Source organism: Scardinius erythrophthalmus (assembly GCF_964197995.2).
Source record: "Scardinius erythrophthalmus genome assembly, chromosome: 1".
In the NCBI taxonomy this organism is placed as follows: domain Eukaryota; kingdom Metazoa; phylum Chordata; class Actinopteri; order Cypriniformes; family Leuciscidae; genus Scardinius; species Scardinius erythrophthalmus.
This window is the reverse complement of record NC_138221.1, coordinates 67,919,077-67,946,248: the sequence shown is the minus strand read 5'-3', so window position 1 is coordinate 67,946,248 and position 27,172 is coordinate 67,919,077. Positions and strand designations below refer to the sequence as shown.

At 41.8% G+C, this 27,172-nt stretch overlaps 1 protein-coding gene across 2 annotated transcripts in view; it reads right to left on the bottom strand.

The window, feature by feature from the left end:
* Positions 1-27,172, bottom strand: part of LOC308688100 (protein NLRC3-like) — a 77,789-nt gene that overhangs the window by 49,286 nt on the left and 1,331 nt on the right. For both annotated transcript variants that reach the window (XM_081360985.1, XM_081360984.1), the window contains exon 2: positions 25,079-25,276. In XM_081360985.1, the coding sequence (XP_081217111.1) occupies positions 25,079-25,224 (146 nt within the window). In that variant the 5' untranslated portion in view covers positions 25,225-25,276. The remainder of the gene's footprint in view (positions 1-25,078; positions 25,277-27,172) is intronic.

Below are 27,172 nucleotides of genomic sequence, written 5' to 3'. Positions count from 1 at the left end.
ACTTATTATTGGAGCATTTTGCAAATATTTTCCAGTTGCCATTTCTCCTTTAGTCGAACTGATCTTCCTAGTTTTAAGCTTTAATGTCAGAGGTCATACAGATGATTTTCAGCAGGCATCTGAAAGTTTAACTGGTTACGGCGGGCCCTCACAAGCACACTCTGAGTTTGACATGTTTTCTTATAGAAATGAAAATAATATAACTGCGTAAAGTTTACTAATTAAAAGTTGAGCAGAATGAAACCATTAATGCAGTTCAATGGTTTCTGAGTTTAGTGGGTTTGTTGTTCAATAAACAGAGCAGTTTGAGTTATGAATAGCTCAATTATAAGCAGATCAACTAAACATAGTGTTGTTTTTCAGCTCAAGTCAGTTCAATGTTGATTCAGTTCAGTTCAATAACTGTTCAATATTTCAGTTATGTGCCGCACCCAGTCTGAGAACCACTGACTTACAATAATTAACCTTGTATTAGTTTTTTCCGAAGTATTGATAATTGTGAAATTTCATTGACATTTAAAATGACTCATATCATGAAATAAGACTTTGATCATATCGCCCACCTATAATCGTGTTAAATAATCGTGATTAAAATTTTTTTTTTGATCAAAGTCTTTTTATTGTATTTTAACATACAACAAACAACAGACACTTAACAACCCAGAACCCACCCACCCACATCGCACCACTAGTGTAAAGGCAAAAAAAAAAAAAAAGGGGGGGAGGAAAACAACAATCACATCATACAATGTCATTATAGTCCATTTGTTCAATTAATGTAAGAACAGGTTGCCAGATATTACTGAATTTAATGTTATTACCCTGCAAATTATAACGAATTTGCTCAAGTGTTAAATAGTGCATAACATCGTTAATCCAGTGTTTAAATACAGGTGGAGACTTATCCTTCCATTTCAATAAAATAATGCGTCTGGCCAAGAAAGTTACAAATGCTATCACTGTTTTATCCCATTTGCCTATGCCAAGTAGTTAATCCAGTGTTTAAATACAGGTGGAGACTTATCCTTCCATTTCAATAAAATAACGCGTCTGGCCAAGAGAGTTACAAATGCTATCACTGTTTTATCCCATTTGCCTATGCCAAGTTCTTGTGGTACTACTCAAAAAATGGCAATGATCAGTGATGGGTCAATATGAGTATGCAATACTCTAGAAAGAAAAGCAAAAATCAACTCCCAAAACTCAGACAGTTTAGGACAGCTCCAGAACATATGTGACAAAGTGCCTGGCTCTATATTACACCGGTCACACTCTGGGTCAATATCTGGTGCAATTCTAGCCAACTTTGCTTTTGACCAATGTAAACGATGAGTAACTTTAAACTGGATAATGGTATGTCGTAGGCAGATAGAAGATGAGTGTATGTTATTGAGAACGGCCTGCCATAGCTCATCTGATATCTCTGTATCCAGTTCTTCCTCCCACTGATGTTTTAATGTTGTTAATGGTTTCAAATTGTCCATGCTGAGTATAGAGTATAACCTACAGTACCAACAGCCTCCCCAGGACAAAGGGTCATCTGAAGTATTTTGTCTAAAAGGGAATCTGGTGATATCAAAGGAAAAGATGGAACATTTGCGGAAACAAAACTGCGAAGTTGTAAATATCTAAAAAAATGTGAGTTAGGAATGTCAAAATGTGTTCTCAAATGTTCAAAACTTGCAAAGGTGCCACCTATATATAGGTCTTTGACTGTTTTCAGTCCCTTTTCAGTCCATGTTTTAAAAGCATCATCAGTTATGGAGGGAGCAAACATGTTATTTCCCACCAAAGGGGTATCTATGGACATCTCAGTTAAAGAAAAAGCCCGTCTGAACTGTATCCATATCTTGAGGGAGTGCCTCACCACTGGATTTATGCAGTATGTTGATATGGATTCTGGAAAGGGTATTTTAGAGCAGGCTAGTGCATGTAAAGATGTTTGTGTGCAGGATGCACGCTCAAGCTCTAGCCACTTGGGACCTGGGTCTTCAACTCTAGAAAAATGAATCCAGTGTATTATGTTTTTAATGTTGGCAGACCAATAGTAGTACTGAAAATTGGGTAGGGAAAGCCCACCATGTAATCGGTGACGTTGCAGAATTTCCCTACGTATACGCGGGTTTTTACCATTCCAAATAAAGCCGGACAAAAGTTTATCTATATTTATGAAAAAAGATTTTGTTAAGAAGATGGGGATACACTGGAAAAGAAACAAAAAACGGGGCATAATATTCATTTTGATAACATTTATTCTCCCCCCTAGCGACAAGGGAAGGAGATTCCAGTGATCTAAATCTTTTTTTAAAAGTGGAGGGAAATTGGCTTCATAAAGATCTTTAAACTTACGGGTTATCCAAATACCTAAATATTTAAATTTGTTAGTGCATAATTTAACTTGCAGGGACTGGATTGTAGTGAGCTGGTAATTAGGGTCAATACACATAAGCTCACTTTTCTGCACATTGATTTTATATCCTGATATCTTGCCAAAGGAATTTAACAAATCAAACATCTTTGGCAAACAGGTCACGGGGTCAGTCATATATACTAACATGCAGGGCTTGACATTAACACCCGCCAACCCGCCAAATGCGGGTGGATTTTGCTCGTGGCGGGTAACATAGTCACTCCAACTAGCCACTTTGGCGGGTTGAATAATTGTCTTTTCAAAAGGCATCTGAAATAAGTGTGACACTACGACACTACAACTCCCATGAGTATTAGGGCTGTCAATTCTAAATTCAAATATATTCGAATAGTTTTAAAAAACAGAATTTAGAAGGTGAAAATTAATATTCGAATGTGGAAAAACGCCCGCGGTAGCAGAGGCGCGGCTGTCTGCTTTGCGAGTGGACGCGCTGTCTGAGAGGTCAGGTAACAGGAAGAAGCGTTAATGTTAAACAGAAACATTACTAAAGTGTAGGCTACTGTACTGACTGAATAGATATTGCACGAATAAGGTAGGTTAGATACAGCAGTTTCATACACTGCAGGCTTCCACTGGTTTGATTATTTACCGTTTCATGTCAAGGAAAAGTTCCGTTTACCACAGCACAGCTCGCTCGGAGCGTTCAATGTCGGTATACTGTAAAACTTCAATTAAAGTTAATAATATTTGTTTCAATCACTGAATGAAGCCTGCTATAAGAGTCACGACCTTAAATTGCTTGCACAAAACTCTAGATCAGCATTCAACATTTTCTTATTGATGTTGTTCATTTAAACCGTTATGCGCAGAGAGCGTGATGCCTCATTCGCGCCGCAAGACATCCAGACGCGCGTAAACGCGTCTTTACATGGACTTAACATTGAAATCACTCGCGCCAGACGCTCTATTCGCATTTGGTGTGAACGCAGCATGAGGGTGAGGGCGAGAGAGAGAAAGAGTGCCTGCGAGTGAGCGAGCGAGAGTGAGATCTGCGGTCTTGGCCATTAGTTGATTTACTTGTTTTTGTGCTTTGTGTATTAGGTAATACGTTGTCAAATATGTTTAAACTTAAATAAACTACCTATACAAGTAGTTATGTCTCTTTGTATTAATTTGTCCTGTTATTGTCGTAATGCGCGTCATTGACAAAATGCGCAACCAGATGTTCGAATAGTTCGAATATAGGCTGTGTTGTTTTTTTTTAGAGGGAATATTCGAACGTCATTTTTGATCAATTTTGACAGCCCTAATGAGTATTACATGCACACATTGTTGCCTTGTGCTTGCGGCTATGTGGCGACATATAATACATAATACATGGTTTTATTTAAAAAAAGGAGCTTTACACTGCACACAACCTTATCAGAGCTAATGATAATGACCTGTATTGTTATATATTTATGTCTTGATTTGGGTGTGTACTGTGTACAGTGGTTTTACATTTAAAAGAATTGTAAATCTAGTTCAAGTAAATTTTAGCACGCCATAGTCAACTTTTATCAGGTAATTTCACAACAACAAAAATGTGGCTAGTAAAAATGCTGTGTGGCTAGTAACTTTGGAAAACCACTAGCCACATTGGCTAGTGAGCAAAAAAGTTAATGTCAAGCCCTGCTAACATGTCATCAGCATATAACGACACTTTATGCTCAGCCCCTCCTCTCATTATGCCCTTAATATCAGCGCTGTTATGCAGTGCTATAGCTAGTGGTTCTATTGTTAGGGCGAATAGAAGGGGTGACAAGGGGCAGCCCTGTCTAGTGCCACGCTGTAGATAAAAAAAACAGACAAGTTGTTATTAGTCCGAACAGCTGCCATAGGTAGAGAATAAAGTGTCTCAATCCAATGTATAAATTTTGGTCCAAAACCAAAGCATTTCAATGTATAAAATAGGTAATCCCACTCCACCCTATCAAAGGCTTTTTCTGCATCTAGGGATATTAATACCTCTTTGCCTTTGGGTGGAGTGGGATCATAAAGAACATTAAGTAATCTACGTATATTAGAAGATATTTGTCTATGTTTAATAAATCCTGTCTGATCATCTGAGATCAATGAAGGAAGTACTTTTTCCAGTCGTAGGGCTAGCATTTTAGCAAGTATTTTACTGTCAACATTTAACAGAGAAATTGGACGATATGAGCCGCATTCTACTGGGTTTTTCTCTTTTTTAAGAATAAGGGATATAACAGCCTGACACATAGTAGGAGGGAGTGAGCTAGATGTGGATGATTCTTTATATGTAGAGAGCAACAGACGGGCTAATTCTCTAGTGAATTCTTTAAAGAATTCACTAGGAAATCCATCTGGTCCTGGACATTTACCATTTTGCATAGATTTAACAGCAGAATGAAATTCTTCCTCTGTGAATGCTTTTTCCAGTTCAGAAGCCATTCGGTCATCCACTAAAGGGATTTCTAAATGATCAAAAAAAGACTTGAACAGGCATTCATCTTTATGTGACTCTGAAGTGTATAGTTTTGAATAAAACTGATGAAATATCTGGTTAATTTTAGAGTGATTTATATGTTTGGTGCCAAACTCATCTGTTATTTCAGATATAGACTGAGCTGCAGCTTTTTGGCGCAATTGGTGTGCAAGGATTCTGCCTATCTGCTCTCCATGTTCATAAGTTCTGTGCTGTGTCCTATTGAGGAGGTTTGATATATGTTTGGTTTTAAGGAGATTGAATTCTGTCTGAAGTATCAATCTTTGCTTATATAAATCTGATGATGGGGCTTGCGCAAGTGTTGTGTCTATATGTAATATATCATCAGTTCGTGTCTTGAGCCGTGCCATTTCACTCTTTTTCTTTTGGGCGCAATATGAGATCATTTGTCCCCTTAAAGGAGAACTCCGGTCAATTTTAACATTGAGCTCATTTTTTTGTACATTTGGAGTGCTGTCAATACAGAGAACAACGACAAAAATCGGTGTTGCCTACACCAAGTTATTCTATTTTTAAAATTTGTACCCTGTTGACTTCAATGGGGCAAGTACTAAACCTGCTTTTAGCCTCTTAACATCCTTGATGTGTCATTACAAGTGCACAGAAAATGTGAGTGATTCCTTCTGAGTGAACACGAGTGAATCTGACTGCAGTAGATGTGAAAGATATGTATAAAAATGGTTATTTAAGCCAGCGCAAATACCTGTTTACATCCTGTTTTTCAGTTGAAGTCCAAAGTAGTCGATTGCCGAGTTCACGCGCGTGATCATAGGTAACTAAACCTATGCGCGTGAACTCGGCAATCGACTACTATGGACTTCAACCGAAAAACAGGATGTAAACAGGTATTTGCGCTGGCTTAAATAACATCATTTTTATACATATCTTTCACATCTACTGCAGTCAGATTCACTCGTGTTCACTCAGAAGGAATCACTCACATTTTCTGTGCACTTGTAATGACACATCAAGGATGTTAAGAGGCTAAAAGCAGGTTTAGTACTTGCCCCATTGAAGTCAACAGGGTGCAAATTTTACAAATAGAATAACTCGGTGTAGGCAACACCGATTTTTGTCGTTGTTCTCTGTATTGACAGCACTCCAAATATACATAAAAATTAGCTCAATGTTAAAATTGACCGGAGTTCTCCTTTAAATACGCTTTCATGGATTCCCATATTGTTGAGAACGACATGCCTGGTGTTTGATTGTGTTCCAAAAATGTAACTATTTCAGATGAGATAAATTGAACAAAACATTCAAGCCATAAACTATTTAGGCGCCATGGGCGGTATGTGACTTGTGAGACAGGTATCTTTAGTGTCATCAACATTGGAGCGTGGTCAGAGATAACTATAGCATTATATTCACATTTACTGACAATAGGAAGGAAACTATTAAAAATAGTCTATTCGTGAATATGTCTTGTGAACGTGTGAAAAGAAAGAATAACACCTAGAGGTGGGATTGTTGAAACGCCAAACATCTGAAACTCCGTACGAGTGGAGAAATAGTTCAATAGTCTGGGCAGACTTGGTTGGAGATATGACTCTAAGAGAGCTGCGATCCAAACTGGAAAGAGCACAATTCATATCTCCTGCCAAGATAAGGTAATGTGTGTCCATATCTGGTAGACAGAATTTTTTTTTTGAAAAAAAGCATGGTCATCCCAAATGGGTGCATATACATTAGCTAGAATAACTGGAGTTTCATATAATCTATTTATTTATTTATTTATTTGTTTGTTTACTTAAGAGGGACAATGCATATTAATGAACATCTTAGCTTTCCAGCCATGTAAATACGCCAGAGTTAGCCCATAGGGCTACTTTACATCTGTAGTCCCCCGTCAGGTCATCACAGTATCAAATAACAAAACTAAACACTAAATATAATACAACGCAGTTACAAGACTCCATAAAATTCAACAACCCTACTATACGAGATACGAGATACCACAGTTTTCAGACAGGGCATCTAATACAAAATACAAAATACAAAATACACATACATATTTATATAACCAGTAAAGTGCTATTCTATATGCTCCAAGCAATTTATGACAAAATACTAACTAACAAACACAATAAGTGCCGGGTTTAGTTTGATATACATACATATAACAAAACAGTACCATAAAAAATGCCCAAACGACCACATTACAACAAATACAACTAGTGAGCACAATTTTGATGTGTTTTGAACCATTGTTTAAGTTGATTCTTAACCGGTAACCGGTAACGTATTCCATATCTCTGACCCCTTAACTGACAAAACATGTTGTCCAGATGTTGTACGTCTGTAGGGCACCATACAGTCACCTCTGGTGGAAGCCCTGGTTACAGTTTTCCCTTCTCCCATTGTTTTCAATTTAATATATTCATTTAGTGGGGGTGGGGCAAGTCCATGTATGACCTTATATATCGCACAAGAATATTTAAACTTTAAGAAATTTTCAAAACTCAGTAGATTATATTTCTGTAATATTAGACAATAATGATAAGAAAGCGGTTTTTATCAAATATTTTTAGAGCTCGTTTAAAAAGTGACACCATTGGTTTGAGCGTTGTAGCATTTGTGAGTGACCAGTTTGTAAAGCAGTATTCAATATGGGAGAAGATCATAGAGTGGAGAAACATTCTGGCTGCTTTATATGAGAGTGACGGTCTGATATATCTAAAATTTGAAAGATTGAATTTCACAATTTTTGAAAGACTTTTGATATGATTTTTAAAAGACAGTGTGGGATCTAGTACAACACCAAGGTATTTGAATTCATTTACAATCTGTAGTTCTTCTTGATTTAAAAATATATTGGAACGTGTCAATTCAATCTGCCGTTTAGAAAACATGATACAGACAGTTTTTTTAGGATTCAAGAGTAAACATGATTTTGTAAGCCACTCCTGTACCCGGTTCAGTGCAGATGTAAGCAATTGAGATGCGTCTTTAACAGTTTTTGCATGTGTGAAAATTACTGCATCATCTGCATACATCAAGATATTGATGTTTTGGCATACTGTAGGCAAATCATTTATGTATGAGGAAAATAGAATCGGTGCAAGTACGGAGCCTTGAGGGACTCCTACTGGACATTCAAGATAAGAAGATTTAATGTTATCAACCAAGACACAATGCATTCTATTTGTTAAGAATGAGTCCATCCAGCTGATGGCCTGTTTGGAAAAATTGAATTTTGTCAATCTAGACAAGAGCATTTGGTGATTGACGGTATCAAATGCCCTTTTCAAATCCAGGAAAACAGCACCAACAACAGGATGTGTGTCTAACGAAAGTTTAACCTTTTCCATTAAGACATTCACAGCTGTTTCGGTTGAATGATGAGCACGGAAGCCAAATTGCATAGGATGCAGAGGAGAGCCACATATATTTAAATGCATTATTAATTGTTTTGCTATCCATTTTTCGATAATTTTTGATATAACAGGCAAAATACTGATTGGTCTATAATTATTAATATCTAATCTACTCCCTGATTTAAAGATTGGTGTAATTTTGGCCATCTTCCATTCTGGTGGAACAATTGACTGTTTAATTGATTGATTAATCATATGTGTAATAGGGCATATTAAAAACTCTTTATGTAACTTAATGAAATTTGTATCCAATCCAAATTCATCTTTGGCCTTGGAGTTATTTAATTCATCAATAATGGTAGCCACATCTGGTTCCGTAATTTCTTTTATCACAAATATAGGCTGTGTATAATTAACAGCTGAATGAACAATGCCAAATTTTTTTCCCATTCCCTTTTGCATTATCAATAATCGTCATGAAAAAAAATTGCTTTTGCCTTCCGCATTATTTGTATGACTTTATTTCTAGCTGATGTGAATAATTGTCTATCTGAGGTAAGGCCAGTTTTAATCGCCCTTTTGAGTATTTGATCTCTTATTTTCATTTGTGACCTACACTCAGTATGAAACCATGGTAGGTCATTGTCATTTGTTCTTTTACACTTCACCTTTTTAGTAAATGATGCTATTATCAGTTTAACTGTATTATGGAAGGTCACACTATTGTCTATAACATATTCACATGAAATAAAGGTGACCCAATCCTGCTCATTTAGGACTGTTTGCAAATTTGTATGTTGACTTTTAGGGATTATGTCATGATACAGAGATTTATTTGAAGATTTGAGATTACGAGATCGTGTTTTATTTAATTGTTGTGAAAAAAAGATTCCATTATGGTCGGACAGACCAGTTAGAAGATTATAGATTTTGTTAATTCTTTCCGGTTTATTTGAAAAGATTAGGTCTATTCTTGTTTTGGAACGATTAGTTATTCGAGTTGGTGTTTTAATCAATTGTTCCATATTAAAATGATCAGTTATCTGTTTAAGGTTTTTTCTTTCTTTCTTATTGTCCCAATTAATATTAAAATCACCTAATAAAATTAACCCTTTTTTCATGTTCATAAGATTAATGAGGGTTTTAAGATTGCTATAGAAATCTATTGTAGCTGATGGTTTACAATACATACATATAACTGTGAATGTAATTTCTGTAGAAAGTATAATGTCTACTCCTACACACTCAAGGCTAGTATCATCAGACCATTCAATCCTATTGCATTTAAGGGTATCTTTAACATATAATATAACCCCCCCTCCCTTCCCCTGACCCCTGTCCCTTCTAAAAACATTGTAACCAGGTATTGTTATTGCTGCCTCGGGAGATGAGGAAGTTAGCCAGGTTTCTGTTAATCCTAAGAATGAAATATTCGATTGAGTTAGTAAGTGCTCTAGCTGTTCATGTTTAGGGATCATGCTTCTAATATTTAAGTGTCCACCAAGTAGCCCTTTATGTTTACAGCACGGGTCCCAGATCATCTTAGCCTGATTTATAGTCCGAAAATTTTTTGTTATCCTGTGTTTCTTAAAAACATGGTTTCTGGGTTTGACTGTAGTTCTAATTTGTAGATTGAAGTCAGTATTACAGTTTATTCCTAATGAAGCCGATATCAGTTGGCACTCATCGCCCAAAGTCTGTGTAGTGTTGTTGGTACCTTGAGCTGACGATGCCATTTCTACATTGATGTCCGAATGTTCCAAATTAGTGAGTATGGTCAGTTGCTGGGCATCATACTGCAGATTCAGTTCCACAAGCTGATCCGCCGCCACGACATCCACCCGACGCCCCTGATCCACGCGAGCCGGGCCCAGGCCCAGGCCCGCCCACGAAGCCGACTGTTCAAACAGCGCGCCGACACTCCCGTGCCCCGGATCAACACAAACATGTCCCACAGACCACGCGAACTGCGGCAACGACCAAGCGTGCCGTGACGGCAAACAGGTAAACTGTGCCGATGGTAGCCAAGTTAGCTGCAGTAGGGGGCAGATTAGCTGCTGTGGTAACCAGGTGGGCTGCAGTAATGGTATCCAGGTTAGCTGCGATGGTTGCCAGGTAAGCTGCGGTGGTAGCCAGGCAAGCTGCGGTGATAGCCAGATAAGTTGTAGTGGTAGCCAGGTGGGCTGCAGCGGTAGCCAGATGAGCTGCGGTGGTATCCAAACGAGCTGCGATGATAGCCAGGTGAGCTGTGATGGTAGCCCAGTGAGCTGCAGCGGTATCCCGGCGAGCTGCGGTGGCAGCCAGAAGAGCCGCACCGGCAGTGGTAGCTGCAGTGGTAGCGTTAGCCCAGAGAGCTGCACCGATGGTAGCCCAGAAAATTGCGATGATAACCCGGCGGACTGCGCCGGTAATATCCAAGGTTGCTGCGAAGACGGTCCGTGTTGGGTTTGCTGAGTGATAATGAGATTGTAGGCGGTGGACCAGGATTTATTTCTACATCACCAGCTAGAAGCAAGATTGCTGTAAAATACACAAGTCCCAAAGAGGGACCGAGTGTGTTGGTCTGCTGGTGTTTTGTTGAGGGAGGCCTAGCACGGCCATTGTCTAGAAATCGTGAGAAAAAAAGATATTGACTATCCTTGGCTGGATGGTAGACTTGATTACTGTTCTCGATTTTAACACTACAGAAACGTGATACACATAGCAGTAAATACACGCTTGTAACAGCGGTTAAATAAAAAACAATTTGTGGAAGAGATGGTGGTTTTTTTGATGGTTTTCTAAGATTTAGATTCAGCCATGCAGGACCTGACTGACTGCATGGATGTTTTCCGGCGGCCATCTTGTATAAGATGAATATATGAATATCTACCTGTGACTATAACATATCTGCCAGATCTATCTGCCTTTACTTTCGACATTGTAAATGGAATGTTCTTATGGATTAAGATGGCTGTACCCCTAGATTTACTATGAAAATCAGAGTGATATAGTTGGCCTATCCACCCTCCCCTTAGTCTAGAATGATCAGATGCTCGCAAATGCGTTTCCGGGAGAAATGCTATTCCCACATTAAATTGGTTGAGATGTGAAAATACTTTTTTACGTTTCACAGGATGATTTAAAGATTTAACATTCCAGCTCACAAAATTTACAGGGCATCCTATATCTCCTGTCAACATCTGTGCATTAACCATTTTCTATTTTGTGCAAAATTATTAATGGACTCTAACTTTAATAAACATAGCAAAGATATATCCTCCAAAAAACAAAACAAAACCCTTAAAGAAAACCCTAGTGCGATTACCTCCCACCCCAAATCACCTATTATCAGAACAAGGTGAACCCTAAACCCCTTACAGTGGTATCCACACATTAGTGCTTGTATTGGGGAACGTCTCGGTTACGTAAGTAACCCTCGTTCCCTGAGTAGGGAACGGAGACGTTACGTCGGATGGCGACGAATGGGGTTTCGCTTAGAAAGCCTCTCACCTTCGAGTATATAAAACGAGCCAATGATGGGGCTTCCGGTCGGAACATCAGCCATGACGGTCGCACAGTAGAAAGCTCCCGATAGAACCCGTGAAATTCGAACAAAAGCCCCTTTTATATTGATGATATAGTTAAAATTTAACTTAAATGAAGGGGCAAGACACTATCGTAAACATTTAATTTGTTACTGAGGCGTCTTGAGCAGTGAAATACAATTTTATTCTCGATAGTCAAGGCTAACTAACATAGCAGTTAACAGGAGATGGCGGACGCGGAGATTTTGCAAGAACTGAGGCAATTTCGCCAGGAGAACAGACAGCAATTTGAGGAGCTAAGAAGTGACATATCGGGTATCAAGAACAGACTGGGAGAGGCCGAAGACCGTATCGAAAAGGCCAAAGAGCGGATACAAGTCTCAGAGGATGCAGCATTGGAGATGCTAAAGCTACACATGAGGCTAGATGAGAAACTAACTGAAATGGAGAGCCACAGCAGACGAGATAATCTAAGGATTTACGGGGTAGCCGAAGAGACCGAAAAAGACTCCGTTAACATGCTGTCTTTTGTGGACAAACTCCTTCGCGAGGGCCTTCAACTGTCTGAAGAAGTGCCTGATTTGCAAATTCAAAGGGCACATCGCTCGCTAGGTCCTCAACCAGCAACAGGTGCACCGCCTCGCTCTATCGTGGTCAAGTTTTTGAGCTTTAAGGTGAAGGAGATGCTGCTACACAAAGCGTGGCAAACTAAAGGATTCAAGTGGAAAGACAATCACGTAAACCTCGATCATGATTACCCACCATCCATCATTGCTAAACGGAAGGAGTATGCTGAAATTCGGAAGGTTCTGAAAGCTAAAAATGTGAAGTTTCAAACACTATTCCCCGCGAGGCTGCGCGTGATGCACGAAAATGGAGCCGAAATATACGATTCACCGACTGAAGCAGCCAAAGATCTAGTGAAAAGAGGCTATGTGATCACGACAATGCCAGCACCGCCACCGGCATCATTGATCGAGCGGATAAAACAGCTGTCCTGGACCCGAGTGAATCGGCGCGCTATGAAGGCTACACGCAACCCCACTCGAGACACCAGCTACAAGGATAAACTTCGCGCATTTCGGAGGACCACTCCAGACGCGACAGCGGATTGAATTGAAACAAAGTGAGGTGGAAAACCTCAGAGCGATCTTACTGTTATGACACGGTGGTGAGTAGGTTTTGATTTTTGAATAGATGGGTTATGAAAGGTTGAGCCTCAAGATACTGTGAACCAACAAGGACCCCCTTCACTGAAACCAGTTGAAGGGTTTTGCCTTAGAGCGCCCACGTGGGCCTATTAGGGTCTAAAGGGTAGACCCCTACACAGGAAGTCACCTTTTTGTCACTCTGTTATATTTTATGTTGTTCTATTTGTTCGTATTTTACGTATGTTTTTTTGTTCGTTATACTCTGCTGTTCTGCGCAGAGAAGGGAAGAGTACCGTGTTTATTTGTTTGGTTAATCATTGATACAGTTACATGTTTAATAGACCTATAAAACTTGTATCACTTAACATAAATGGCATACTTAATCCAGTTAAGAGGTCAAAAATGTTATCTCAATTGAAAAGGGACAAGGTCCAGATAGCATTCATACAGGAATCCCACCTCAGTGATAATGAACATTCTAAATTAAACAAAATGGGGTACACAAAAGTATATTTCTCCTCACATGACTCGGGTAGACGTAGAGGAGTGGCGATTTTGTTGTGCAGTGCGGTAAATTTCGAATTCATATCTGAACACAAAGATAAAGAGGGGAGGTACATTATGGTAATTGGTAAAATTGAGGGAACCTTAGTGAGTCTGTTCAATGTTTATATTCCACTGGGTAGTGACTGGTCATTTTACAAACATGTACTTGAAACAATGACAACAAAGATTCAGGGCGTTTTAATATGTGGGGGAGATTTTAACATTCGATTGAACCCTAAAAATGACAGTTCAAATGGTAAACCCGACACCAAATTTTTTTATAAAAAAGTAAATAATTTCATGAAAGAAGTGGGAATAGTAGATATATGGAGGGAAATTAACCCGACAGGGCGGGATTACACTCATTATTCTGGGGCGCACAATGTTTACTCCAGAATAGACTTATTTTTGATGTTTAAAAACGATATGTTTCGAGTGGTAAATTGTGACATAGGAATAAGTGCACTCTCAGACCACAATCCGGTATATCTGTTCCTTAACCTTAGTGGTAAAATAAAGTCTACTCTATGGAAACTAAATGCGAATCTTTTGAATGATAAGGAAATCATGAATAAATTGAAATTTGAAATCGAATCCTATCTGGAATACAATGACAATGACACAGTCTCACCAGTTATATTATGGGATGCTTTAAAAGCGGTGCTTCGTGGGAAAATTATTGCAATTTCTTCTACTGTAAAGAAAATGAAAAAACAAAAATTACTAGATCTAGAGATTAAACTTAAAGAATTACAGAAAGAACATTCATCTTCTCTTCAGGACTCAGTGAAAGTAAAAATGTCCGAAGTAAAGAAGGAGATAAACGAAATAAACACACAGGACATTCAAAAAAAGCTTATTTTTACAAAACATCAATATTATGATACTGGAGGGAAAGCGCTTAAACTTTTGTTTTATAGATTAAGGAAACAACAGGCAGAGAGAACAATTTTCAAAATTAAACATCCTGAAACAAACCAAATTGAAACTAAGCTAGAACAAGTACATCAGTGTTTTGAAGAGTATTATCAGAAGCTATATTCTCAGCCACAATTAAGAAGTGTTACTGAAATTGACTCATTTTTATCTTCACTTAATCTACCTCAAGTCACAAATGATCAGAACAAGAAGCTAATTTCAAAAATTACTATGGAAGAAATTATATCCGCAATTAAGAGATTAAAAAATGGAAAAAACCCCTGGTGCAGACGGATTCAATTCCGAATGGTATAAACTCATGCAAGATCACTTGGCACCGACATTAATGAAAGCATTCAATGGGGTACTTGAAACGAAGACTATTCCTCCATCGTGGAGAGAGGCAATTATTTCTATTATCCCCAAAGAAAATAAAGACAAACTTGACTGTGGAAACTATCGCCCCGTAAGTGTACTCAATATAGATTATAAATTATTTACTTCCATACTATGTAAACGTCTCGAGGTAATCTTACCTGAACTCATACACAAAGACCAGACAGGTTTTATTAGACAGAGACAGACGCAGGACAATATTAGGAAAGCGCTTCTGATAATGAAACATGTCAGGCAATGCAAATTAGAAACTCTTATAATAAGTTTGGACGCAGAAAAAGCGTTTGATTCGGTACGATGGACATTTTTATATAAAGTATTGGAGGCATTTGGCTTTCATTCTGACTTGGAGACATTTTCTGCACTGTACAACAAACCTACTGCCAGAGTTAAAATAAACGGGGATTTATCCAAATCTATTCAATTAGAAAGAGGAACCCGCCAGGGATGTGGAGCATCGGCATTACTTTTTTCTTTATTTATTGAGCCCTTAGCTCAGTGGATTAGGCAGAGCACAGAAATTCAAGGGGTCACTTTAAAATCAGGTGAACAAAAATTAGCTCTATTCGCTGATGACATATTAATATTTTTGACAGATCCCAATCAGTCACTTCCTAAATTAATGAAAATACTGGAAGAATATGGCACTTTTTCGGGCTATAAAATCAATATTACTAAAACTCAGGTTCTAAGGTTGAATTACAATCCGCATACAAAGATTAAAAACACATATAAATGGAAATGGGAATCAAATAGCATTAAATATTTGGGAGCTGTCCTGACAGACGATCCATCTAGAATGTTTGATGCCAATTATGGGCCTCTAATCTCAAAAATAAGATCAGATTTACAAAGGTGGAATAATGTCCCATTTTTGAGTTTATACTCTCGAGTGGAATCAATCAGAATAAATATCCTCCCTCGTTTCTTGTACCTCTTTCAATGTCTTCCTTTTTGGATATCTAAAAAACATTTCGATGAGTGGGATAACATATTGGCAAAATATATTTGGCAAAATAAAAGGGGTAGGATAAAATATCAAACGTTGCAATTGATGAAGGAGAAAGGGGGGCTGGGCCTTCCCTGCCTCAGGGACTATTATTATGCTGCTCAAGTTAGACCTTTAATTTGTTTATCTTCGCCCAGTTATTCAGCTGGATGGAAAGATGCTGAAGAGACTATTATGAAAGATATACCCATTATGGCCCTCTTAAATGACAAAAAACTACAAAGAAATATCAATATAACTGAAGAAGTTGTGTATGAGTCTCTTCTGAACTCTTGGAATAGAATAATGCAAATATGCAACTTAAAAAAATTGTCTAGAATTTTAAGGTGGTGTGCGTATGATTCGGATTTCAGACCAAATGCCTTTGATGGAAGATTTAAAGGTTGGATCTCAAAAGGAATTACAACCTACTATTCTTTTATGCACAAGGGAGCATTTATGAGTTTTGAACTCTTACAGAATAAATATGGTTTAGGTCAAGACGATTTCTATAGATACTTACAGGTTAGGCATTATTTTGATCAAAATATAAAAACAACGTTGGAAAAATGCGACTTGAGGTTCCTAAAGACTTTCTTAACATTAATTACATCATTTTCTTTAAATAAAGTAGTTTCTAAGTTATACAAAGCCATTCAGCAAGGCAAAAAATCTAACACAGAGTACATTAAGAGGAGATGGGAAATGGAAGGCAATATACAAATTTCAAATGAAAGTTGGTTGAATATATGTAGAGTACAAGGGAGCACTACTGGTTCGAACACTTGGCGAGAGTTTTGTTGGAAGAATATAATCAGGTTTTTTATCACACCTATTCAAAAGAGACACCAGGGTAATGGAGACTCATGCTGGAGGCTCTGTGGAATCTCAGGAGCCAATCATTTCCACATTTTCTGGGACTGCCCATTGTTAATCCCTTATTGGTCACAAATATGTGAACATATTAATCATATATTCGGTAGCAAAATACCTTGCAATTTTGAAAATGTGTATTTGGGCAATGTGGATGTTAATAACTGGAGAAATAAGGACAAGAGGTTGCTTTGGACGCTGCTGGCAGCAAGTAAGAAAGCCATAACCAGGAAATGGTTAAAACCGGACATTCCGACCATCGAAGAGTGGGTCAACATAATCCAAGAAATCTACACTATGGAAAAGCTTTCATTTACTCTCAGGATTCAAAGAGACTTGTTTTACAAAATCTGGACAAAGTGGTCTGAGTATGTCAAGCCCATAAGGTCTGACTTCATATGAGTGTTACAGTTTTAAGTGAAAGAAACATTTTTCTGTACAGGTGCTCTTCCCATAAATGTTCATATTGAAAAATGTTAAAAATAAAAATTGCAAAAAAAAAAACGAGCCAATGGCAATGAAATGCCATGGGTCTGCGGAATTTAGGTAGGTCCCCCCCCCCGGGGGTACATAAGGAAGTGCGCTAGCAACATGCAGATATGTCTTCGCTGAGGAGCCGAGACTGAACTCAGGCGTTCCAGCGGTACAGCGGAGGTGGCAGGGAGACGTAACGTCTCCGTTCCCTGCTCAGGGAACGAGGGTTACATACGTAACCGAGACGTTCCATTTCGTAGTCACTCCGAGTTACGTCGGATGACAACGAATGGGGTTCCCAGTGTAATCACGCCACCTCTCAACTGTCTTCCAGTGCTCTGTGTAAGTCTGAGCTCCCTGCCGTGTGACTGGCACGGACGAAGGACTCCTTCTTAACACAGGAATACCAAGGTACACTGGGAAGCAAATCTCAGTGGAAATATGCAATTATGCCCAACCCGAAGGGGGAGACTTGGAATACACATATGACCGCTAAGGGCTGCATATGGAGAATCACTGGGGTGTCCAGCCGCAGGTGGAATATTTCAACCCCAGGGGTGGCAAGGTGGCTTGCCAAGGGAAAGACACATGCTCAAAGAGGCTTACAGTGGAAATACACATGTGGGGGTCGCCCGGAGGGGGAACCATGCACATGGAGGCACCTAGCCAAGCGCGAAAGCTGCCAGTGGCATAACTCTGGCGTTGACGTCAACAGTGCTGGAGGAGACTCAGGGCTTATGAGGCTCACCTGAGGAAAATATCGCACGTATCCCATCCGTGGAGAGGAATGGCAAGCAAGCGAAGACACCTGAGCAGAATCTAGCACCGGCTAGTTGAAGCGAGTACATGAGAAGAAACTGGCTCTACTCGGAGATTGTAGAATCTCGCGAATGTGTTAGGTGTCGCCCAGCCTGCAGCTCTGCAGATGTCTGTTAGCGAGGCGCCATGCGCTAGAGCCCAAGAGGATGCCACACTCCGAGTGGAGTGGGCCATCACACCAAGGGGGCATGGTCGACCTTGCTGCTGGTAAGCCAAAGCAATGGCGTCTACTATCCAGTGAGACAACCTTTGCTTGGAGAGAGCCTTTCCCTTCAGCTTCCCACCATGACAGACAAAGAGCTGGTCTGAGGTCCTGAAACACTGCATTCTGTCAACGTAAGCACGGAGGGCGCGTACTGGACAAAGCAGTGCCAAGGCTGGGTCTGCCTCTTCCAAGGGCAGCGCTTGCAGGTTCACCACCTGGTTTGAAAGGGTGTGGTGGGAACCTTGGGCACATATCCAGGCCGGGGTCTCAGGATCACGTGAGAGTTACCCGGTCCGAATTCCAGGCACGCTTCATCAACCGAAAATGCCTGCAGGTCCCCTACCCTCTTGATGGAGGCCAATGCAACCAGGAGCGCTGTCTTCATTGACAGGAACTTAAGCTCCACTGATTGCAGAGGCTCAAAGGGAGCACTCTGCAGGGCAGTTAAAACCACTGAGAGGTCCCAAGAGGGTACGAGGGGAGGACGAGGAGGATTCAGTCTCCTCGCTCCCCTCAGGAACCTGACGATCAGGTCGTGCTTTCCCAAGGACTTACCATCAACTGCGTCGTGATGTGCGGCAATGGCAGCAACATACACTTTCAGGGTGGAGGGAGACAGCCTTCGCTCCAACCCTTCTTGCAGGAAGGAAAGCACGACACTGATGGGGCATTTCGTGGGTTCTAGATGTTTAGAAGAACACCAGTTGACGAAGAGGTTCCACTTCAACGCATAGGCATGTCTCGTGGACGATGCTCTAGCGGAAGTGATGGTAGCCACCACCGCTGGTGGTAGGGTACTCAAACCTACCTCGTCCCGTCCAGGAGCCATACGTGGAGGTTCCAAAGATCGGGACGAGGGTGCCACAAGGTGCCCCGTCCCAGAGAAAGCAGGTCCTTCCTCAGAGGAATTGGCCAGGGAGGTGCTGTCGCGAGGAGTACTAGTTCTGGGAACCAAGTGCGGTTGTGCCAATATGGGGCAACCAATATTACCTGCTCCTCGTCCTCCCTGATCTTGCGCAAAGTCTGCGCAAGAAGGCTCACTGGGGGAAACGCATACTTGCGGAGGCCCCGCGGCCAGCTGTGCGCCAGTGCATCCGTGCCGAGCATGCCCTCGGTCAGGGAATTAAACAGGTCGCAATGGGACGAGTCGTGGGAGGCAAACAGATCTACCTGTGCGTCCCCGAACTGATCCCAAATCAGCTGAACCGACAGGGGATGGAGTCTCCATTCTCCAGCGAGAGGCCGAAACCGAGACAGCTCGTCAGCCGCCTGGTTCAGGTCTCCCGGGATATAAATGGCTCGAAGCGACCTCAGATGCTTCTGACTCCATATGAGGAGGTGGCGGGCGAGTTGCAACATACGGCGGGAGCATAGACCACCTTGACGGTTGATGTACGCTACTGTGGCGGTATTGTCTGATCCATATGAAGCAATCCGAGCGGCGTTACTGCGGCTGCGGATGCCATATGCCCCAGGAGCCTCTGAAAAAGTTTCAGTGGAACCGCACTCCTGCCCTCGAACTGACGAAGGCAAGTCAGCAGTGACTGCGCGCGCTCGCTCGTAAGCTGCGCGCACATGGTGACCAAGTCGATCTCCATACCGAGAAAAGAGATCCTCTGCACGAGGCAGAGTTTGCTCTTCTCCCAGTTGATCCGAAGGCCCAGACGAGCTAGGTGCCAGAGCACTAAGTCCCTGTGTTCGCAAACCTGGTCTCGAGAGTGAGCTAGGATCAGCCAGTCGTCGAGATAGTTCAGGATGCGAACCCCGTGTTCCCGAAGAGGAACAAGGGCTGCCTCGACGACCTTTGTGAAGACGCGAGGAGACGGGGCTAGCCCGAAAGGGAGAACCGCGTACTGGTATGCCTGCCCCTCGAAAGCAAACCGTAGGAACGGTCTGTGTCGAGGAAGAATGGAGACATGGAAGTGGGCGTCCTTCAAGTCGATCGCTGCACACCAATCCTGCGGCTGCACGCATTCGAAAATGCGTTTGGCCATCTTGAACGGCAACCTGTGAAGGGAGCAGTTCAAGACGCACAGGTCGAGGATTGGCTGTAACCCACTGGATTTCTTCGGTACAATGAAGTAAGAGCTGTAGAAGCCGGACTTCATTTCGGCTGGAGGGACAGTCTCGATCGCACCCTTCGCCAGTAGGGTGGCGACCTCCGCTCTCATGACAGGGGCATTGCCACCGACCATAGTGAAGCGGACTCCCCTGAAGCGGGGAGGAGACTGCGCGAACTGAATCGCGTGGCCAAGCCTGATGGTTCTTGCGACCCAGCGGGACATTACGCAACCACAGACGTACTGTCGGTGGTGCAGCGAGGCGGAATGACCGGCCCAGGCGAGGGTGGCATAGTGGCCCTGTGCGGGGGCACGGTCATTAGCCGCGTCCTGCCAGAGGAGGCCAGGGGAGGACCAGCGTCCCACGGGGGCGTGCTCTGGCAGGGGTCTGGCGACAGAGGGGGTTGAGAGGAGCGTGGCCCGTGGGCGACGCGTGCTCTCATCCACAGCCTCTTGGGGCTCAGAGAAATAGCATCAGTTCTTTTTGAATGAGATTCTCCCCCAGCCCTCCTCCGGGGGAAGGAGTGATCCTGCTACCAGCTCCTGAAGAACTGAGCCCTAACTCCAAGCTGCCCGTCTCAGGAGTGCTGCTTAGCCAGGTGTTAGCCGGCTAAGGGGCAGAGACAGGCGCACCGCCTGTCTCTGCCCCTTAGCCGGCTAACACCAGCCTCCAGCGACCTCCTCGTGCTCGGGCGGTTGAAGGCCCGAGGGGAGGAGCCGCATGGAGGCGGCGTCGGCGGGAAGCAGACTAAGGAGACCACATGGACGGATAATCATCAGTGCAGAAGCCTCAGTCCGCTTCTGGAGTGATCAAAGACTGTTGGGCGCAGTCCTCAACCACACCGCCGACCAAGCTGCCCGTCTCAAGAGTGCTGCTTAGGCTGGCGTGGCAGTCTAAGGGGCGGAGACGGGCAGCGCCACCCTCCTGCGACCTCCTCCTGCCCAGGACCGGTGAAGGCCCGATGGGAGGAGCCGCATGGAGGTGGCCTTGGCGGGAAGCAGACTAAGGAGACCACACGGATGGATGACCATCAGTGCAGACGAACCTGAGTCTGCTTCTCCGCCGAAGAGCCCAGCCTGGGACATGGGGGAGCTGAGAAAATGAATTCTCGACCAGGAAAATGACCAGGCCGGGCATGGGAGGCATAGCGTCCCAGCAAGGGGGCGTGGTCGAGTTTCTGCGTTCTGTCAGTGTTGGCCAGGGAAGGACTAGCATTCCACTGCGGCCGGTTCTGACTGAACTCCTGAGTCAGCACTGCCTCGAAGGTGAAGGCGACACACAGGACTGCATGCCTGTGTCACAATAGTGACAGAGAACATACAGACCAAGATCGCCTCACGATCAAGGGCAGCGAAGGCAGAGGACGCTCGTGGGCCGTGAAAGTCACGTGGACTCCCGCGGGCCAGAAGCGTCCTGATGCACATCCAGGAAAGCCTACAGCGTTCGGGGGGAGGGCGACGCCACTCCAACCGATGCTTTCAGCTGCCCGGGAAAGCATGGCCATCAGCTCTGGATCTGACTCGCCTAACGCCGACACACCTGAGGGAGGCAACGTAGTCGAATCCTCATTTCCAGAGGAATCAAGCCCGCCTTGTGATGCTGTGAGTGACATGACACCATCTGCTGGAGTCCCGAATGAAACACTGGGTCCCCGAGAGGAACCAGGCACACACGGAAGCCCCACGGTATGCGATGTGGAGGGGGGCGTGTTTTTTTTTATTTATTTTTTTTTTTTTATTGTACCACACTGTATCCCTCAAATCACTCTGGCCACCAGCCAAAGTATCCCGTTTTTTTAGAGATAGATTGGGGTGTGGCAGAGGGGACTCTACCCACACTGAGATCATTGAATCTTGATCTATAAACATCGCGATGGTCATGTTCCTGCAATGAAAACATGACTCATCCACGAGCGCTGCCGAGCGTGATTAAGCCCAACACGCGAAACAGCGCTCGTGACCGTTAGGCAGATGAATCACGCGCCCACATCCAGTAAATACACGGGCGAACCGTCTTGAAAAAGACGTGCCGCGTGCAGCTCTTTTAGAGAGGAAAAAAGCTCAGCAGAGTGCTGAAGCGCCCAGGGAGAAACACACTCACTGTCGGCAGATCACTGCACAAAACAGCAGCAGGCAATGCGATCTCGCTGGAATGCGCCATCACACAAACACACTGAAGAGCCGCTCGTCTCGTAGAATGAAGATGATTCAGAATGGCTTGTAGGAGTAAAGAGAACTCTTGGCTCCGAAGCGAAATCTGCATTTCCTTATATATAAAACATATCTGCACTTCCTTATATACCCGCGGGGACCTACGCTATGCAAATTCCGCAGACCCATGGCATTTCATTGCCATTGGCTCATTTTATATACTCGAAGGTGAGAGGCTTTCTAAGCGAAACCCCATTCGTCGTCATCCGATGTAACTCGGAGTGACTACGAAAGGGAACTCCAGTTCCAACAGGTTGCTCTGCTAACAGTTTAAACAAAATTAAGATAGCGCTTCTTTATAACATTATAGGTAACACAGTATTGTCCATTCAGAAGCTGATAGCCTGCATTCTTGAAAAAAATAAAATAAGATCAAATAGAAATAAAAGTTAAAAGCTGCTTGTAATTGTTATTCAATGGCTAGGTGTTTGATCGTAATAATTCAGGAAATAGCTGTAAAATAACAGTGTTTTTCTGTAAAACATTTAAGGAAAATTTCTGTAAAAGTTTTTTGCACTTCATTTAAATTAGGATATTTTACTTTATTTTTACGGTTTTTGTTTGGCAGCCGCAGCTGACAGTCATTTCACTCACCAGAACATCAATATACAGGTATACAATGAAGTGTGCCACGCTAGGCCTTTATTCTGCAAATTCTCAGTCATCATTAGAGGTGGGTCTCCCTCCATCGACGATGTTCGACTGGACGTATAACAGTGCTTGTTTCGGATCAAGAAAGTCCTTCCTAATCCCGTTGTAAGTGATACGAAACTTCGCTAGTTCTCCGTATTTCAAAGCGCCACCCGCTTGCCTCGCACGGCGTAGTACCTCCACGCAGTCCTGGTGATAGTGTAGCTTCGCGATAATGGCTCAAGGCTTCCCCTTAGCTTTCTCCAGTTGAGGAGTTCGGTGCGATCTGTCTACCATCACATACTTATCCATGGCAAACACATCTTTAAGCAGCTTGGTGACAAAAGATGGCGAACCTGACTCAGCATCCTCCGGCACATTCAATATTCGGATATTCAACCTCCTCATTCTCCCTTCCATGTCGAGACACTTATTCTGTAGATCTGAGACTTCTGCTTGAAGTTTGTTAACTGTAGTCTGAAGACACGCTACATCATCTGAACATGTGGTCAGACTGTGTTCCATGTCAGCGACTGTAGTTTTCACCGAGTCCAGGTCGGAGCGAAGCAGTGAGATACTATTGACGACTTCAGTTTTGACAGACTGTATTTCACTTTTAACGGCCTCAAATTCACTTGCAAGGACGTCTTTCAGTTCTGACCTGAGTAATGCAGATATGTCTTCCTTCATCGAGGTAAGAAGTTCAGTCTTAGCATCAGTCATGCTGGCTTGTTTGCTGTTAGCCGTGTTTCTTCCTGTGTAGGTAAATTGTCGAAGATTTTTCGCCATTGACAGAGTTTGCTCAAAATAAAATAAAACAGAGTTGCAGACTATCTAATGTTTAACTTTGGATATCTATTTTAGACCTTTTTGGAGAGTGTAATGCGCTAGAAATAAAGTTTTTAAATAAAATTCAGCAGAGCTTCCCAAAACGTGGCTTACTCCATGGCCTGCTCTAGCGACCCCACCGTGATTTAAATATTGAGCAAAATAATCGTGATTATGATTTTTGCCATAAGCAGCCCGAATAATACGATTAGAAACATTCTATAAACCCTCTGCACACAAAAGTATAATTTCTAATTTATAATTACATACAGAGCATTAAATCTATGTATTAAAGTCAAATAGTGTAAAATTAAACATGCTTTTTTATCAACGGTGAATTAGTCAATTCATTGTTATAAGCTGACTTTCAATGTTGTTTATTTTTGTCAGTTATAGTTATTTTTTATTGAGAATCATAACTACTATTTGTGTGAGTCATTTATGTTTATTTAATATTTTGAAGAGTTACTTAGAATATTTCAACTGGAACGGACTACTAGTGGGAACTTTTTAATTTTATTTACATTTAATGCAAGTTCGGTGTAGGCTAACACTTTATATTTACTTCTGTTGTTGCTTGATTTCACTTCAGCAATAAAACCCTATGTGTATTTTATCAAAAGAGGCCAGTAGCCAGAAGCATTCATGAAATTAAAACCCTTCAAGTTTTTAAATCACCAAATGGAGTTTGAATGTCTCCTAGCGGCCATATTGGCTACTGCGCCTAAAACTCCCAGAGCATATTGATAGTTTGAGATAAATTTGAAAGACAACTTGGTTGGATTTACCACTTTGACTTGCAGTTTTAGGTGACCAGACACAGGTTTTATATTAATAGAAAAGAAAAATACAGTTCAGCATCCATTTAAGTTTGGATATGTAATTTTCCAGTCTATGTTTAAGAATAGGATCGCCAGGTAAGAGGCGAATGAGGCTAACTAGTTATCTGGATTCAAAGACTATTATCTATAAATATATTCAATTTGGATACATATATTATAGCCTTTTTACCCTTTATTTTAACAACTATTTGTGCATCCATACACACACTTGTGTTCGTGTGTGTTTTAATTGCCAGTATTGTAGTTTTTAGGGGCAACAAATTTAATATAATATAATATAATATAATATAATATAATATAATATAATATAATATAATATAATATAATATAATATAATATAATATAATATAATATAATATCTCGTATAGGGCTCCAGCAGAATATGGACCGGCCCTGAACTTCATGTTACTCACACAGGGTCAGAGGTCACAGCAGGTCCATCACTGAGATCAGGGAGCTCAAACATGGAGATGTTACTCTTCATAGACACACAGCTGAATCCTGGAGATACTGCTCTCTGAGTGTGAACAGACTCCTCTCTCTCCTCACACACACTCATTTTACATACAGTTTGCTCCTTCTCTTCCTCCTTTATCAGAGACTTTTCAGACCTGTATGTGGACACAGAAAACATGCACAAAACACAAATTAATTTTGACACATTTCATTCACTTAATAACATTAACAGTTTTTTTCCAGTTACTGTAAAATGTTGTTTTGTAGAGCAACATGTCGGCCACACTTTCACACTTTTAACACAGCATCCTCGTTTAAACACTGGATTCACCTTCACTTTAATGACACTGCTGAACTCTTGCAGGTGTTTTTCACAATCCGTTTAGTCGCCTCGCATTAAGCGGAGGAAAACTCCACCGTTTTTTAAAATAGGGCTTATTCACCTTCTTTCCTGCATTTAGATAGGTGGGCAAATGCATTTTTGTCTCAGTGCATGCATTGGTTTAGTTTGACAGGGTCGGCACTAGCTTAGCTTAGCTTAGCTTAATGAATGGAATCCTTTGTTGCCAGCTAGCATGTCCTGAGTAAAAGTGATCAAAAAAAAAAAAAAAAAAAAAAAACCCACAGGCGAAGCACTGGTACTTGGCCGCAGAGATATCACACAACACATGAAATCCCACAACTTCCAAGTAGCAGTGCTTCGCCTGTGCTTCCCCCTAATATAGTCCCAAGTCAATATCTGCCTAGGAAATCGCCTAGTGTTAATCTGCATCGCTATTTGTACTCGTTGTGAATACACAGGCCACAAGAAGTAATTAGATGGTTTTTTTTTAATCACTTTTACTCATGACATGCTAGCTGGCAACAAAGGATTCCATTCATTAAGCTAAGCTAAGCTAGCGCCGACCCTGTCAAACTAAAACAATGCATGCACTGAGACAAAAATGCATTTGCCCACCTATCTAAATGTAGATAAGAAGGTGAATAAGCCCTATTTCAAAAAACGGTAGAGTTTTCCTTTAAGTAAATATTATGTAAATTTTATGTGTTTATCGAGCACAGCTTCAGTTCAGACAGACCACTTAGGCATAGGCTGCGATCAGCTGATGCGGTCAGCTGTCAAATTGCTCCAGCCACTACCGTTCTCCTATTAGACCGGAAGGATATATATATATGCGGCACTTCCGTCCGGGAAATATGCTTAAACTGCTCGCAACCCCCCCACCCTCACCACTCTAAGTATGAAGCATATTTCCATGCACCTTTTGGCTGTTGTCTTCTTTGTTTCAGATTATCAAGGCTTCCAAGTCCTAGAGTCACGGACATCATCGTGAGACGAGACACACCCTTCCTCATAGCAAGCTACAGCATAGACGTCCCGGACTTCACTGCTACGTCTACATGTTTAACCACGGCTTAAAGACATTACTAAACTGTCTTAATCATCTGTATATTGCTCAAGCTGATGGTTCCATAGGGGGGTTAATGCTAAAGCTACATATGTCATTAATTATGGAGCAAGAACCCCCATAAGGAACCATACCGCCAAAGATAAATTGTGTTCAATAAACTCAAGTAAACTTGCCAAAGTGGTCTCGTCTGAAATGTGTTTATCCTATGACCACACTTTCTTTCTCCAGTCTTACTGCACCACTGAACAGTCAGGGCTGCCAACTCACGCAATTGACACTTTTCACACACTCTCACGCCACACATCCATTTTCTCACGCAGAGAAAAATCGCGAAGCAAAGAGGACACGGAGACCGTGCAGGAGACTGTCAAAACAGCGCAGGTGTTTTTATGATATAAAAAAAAAATCTCAGCTCTCAGATTCTGTCAATTTTATTACGAAATTCAAAAAATAAATACCGTTTTGGCGCTTAAGTGACGTAACAGATCCCTAGCGGCACGTGAAACGATCATCTCTAAAATAAACATGAACACTGTTGAAAGATACAGTACAACTTACCGAAATGTATATTCCTTGTACATAATATTGATCAATCAGTGTTTTTCAACCACGCAAAGAGGTCAATAAAACAGCTGGAGA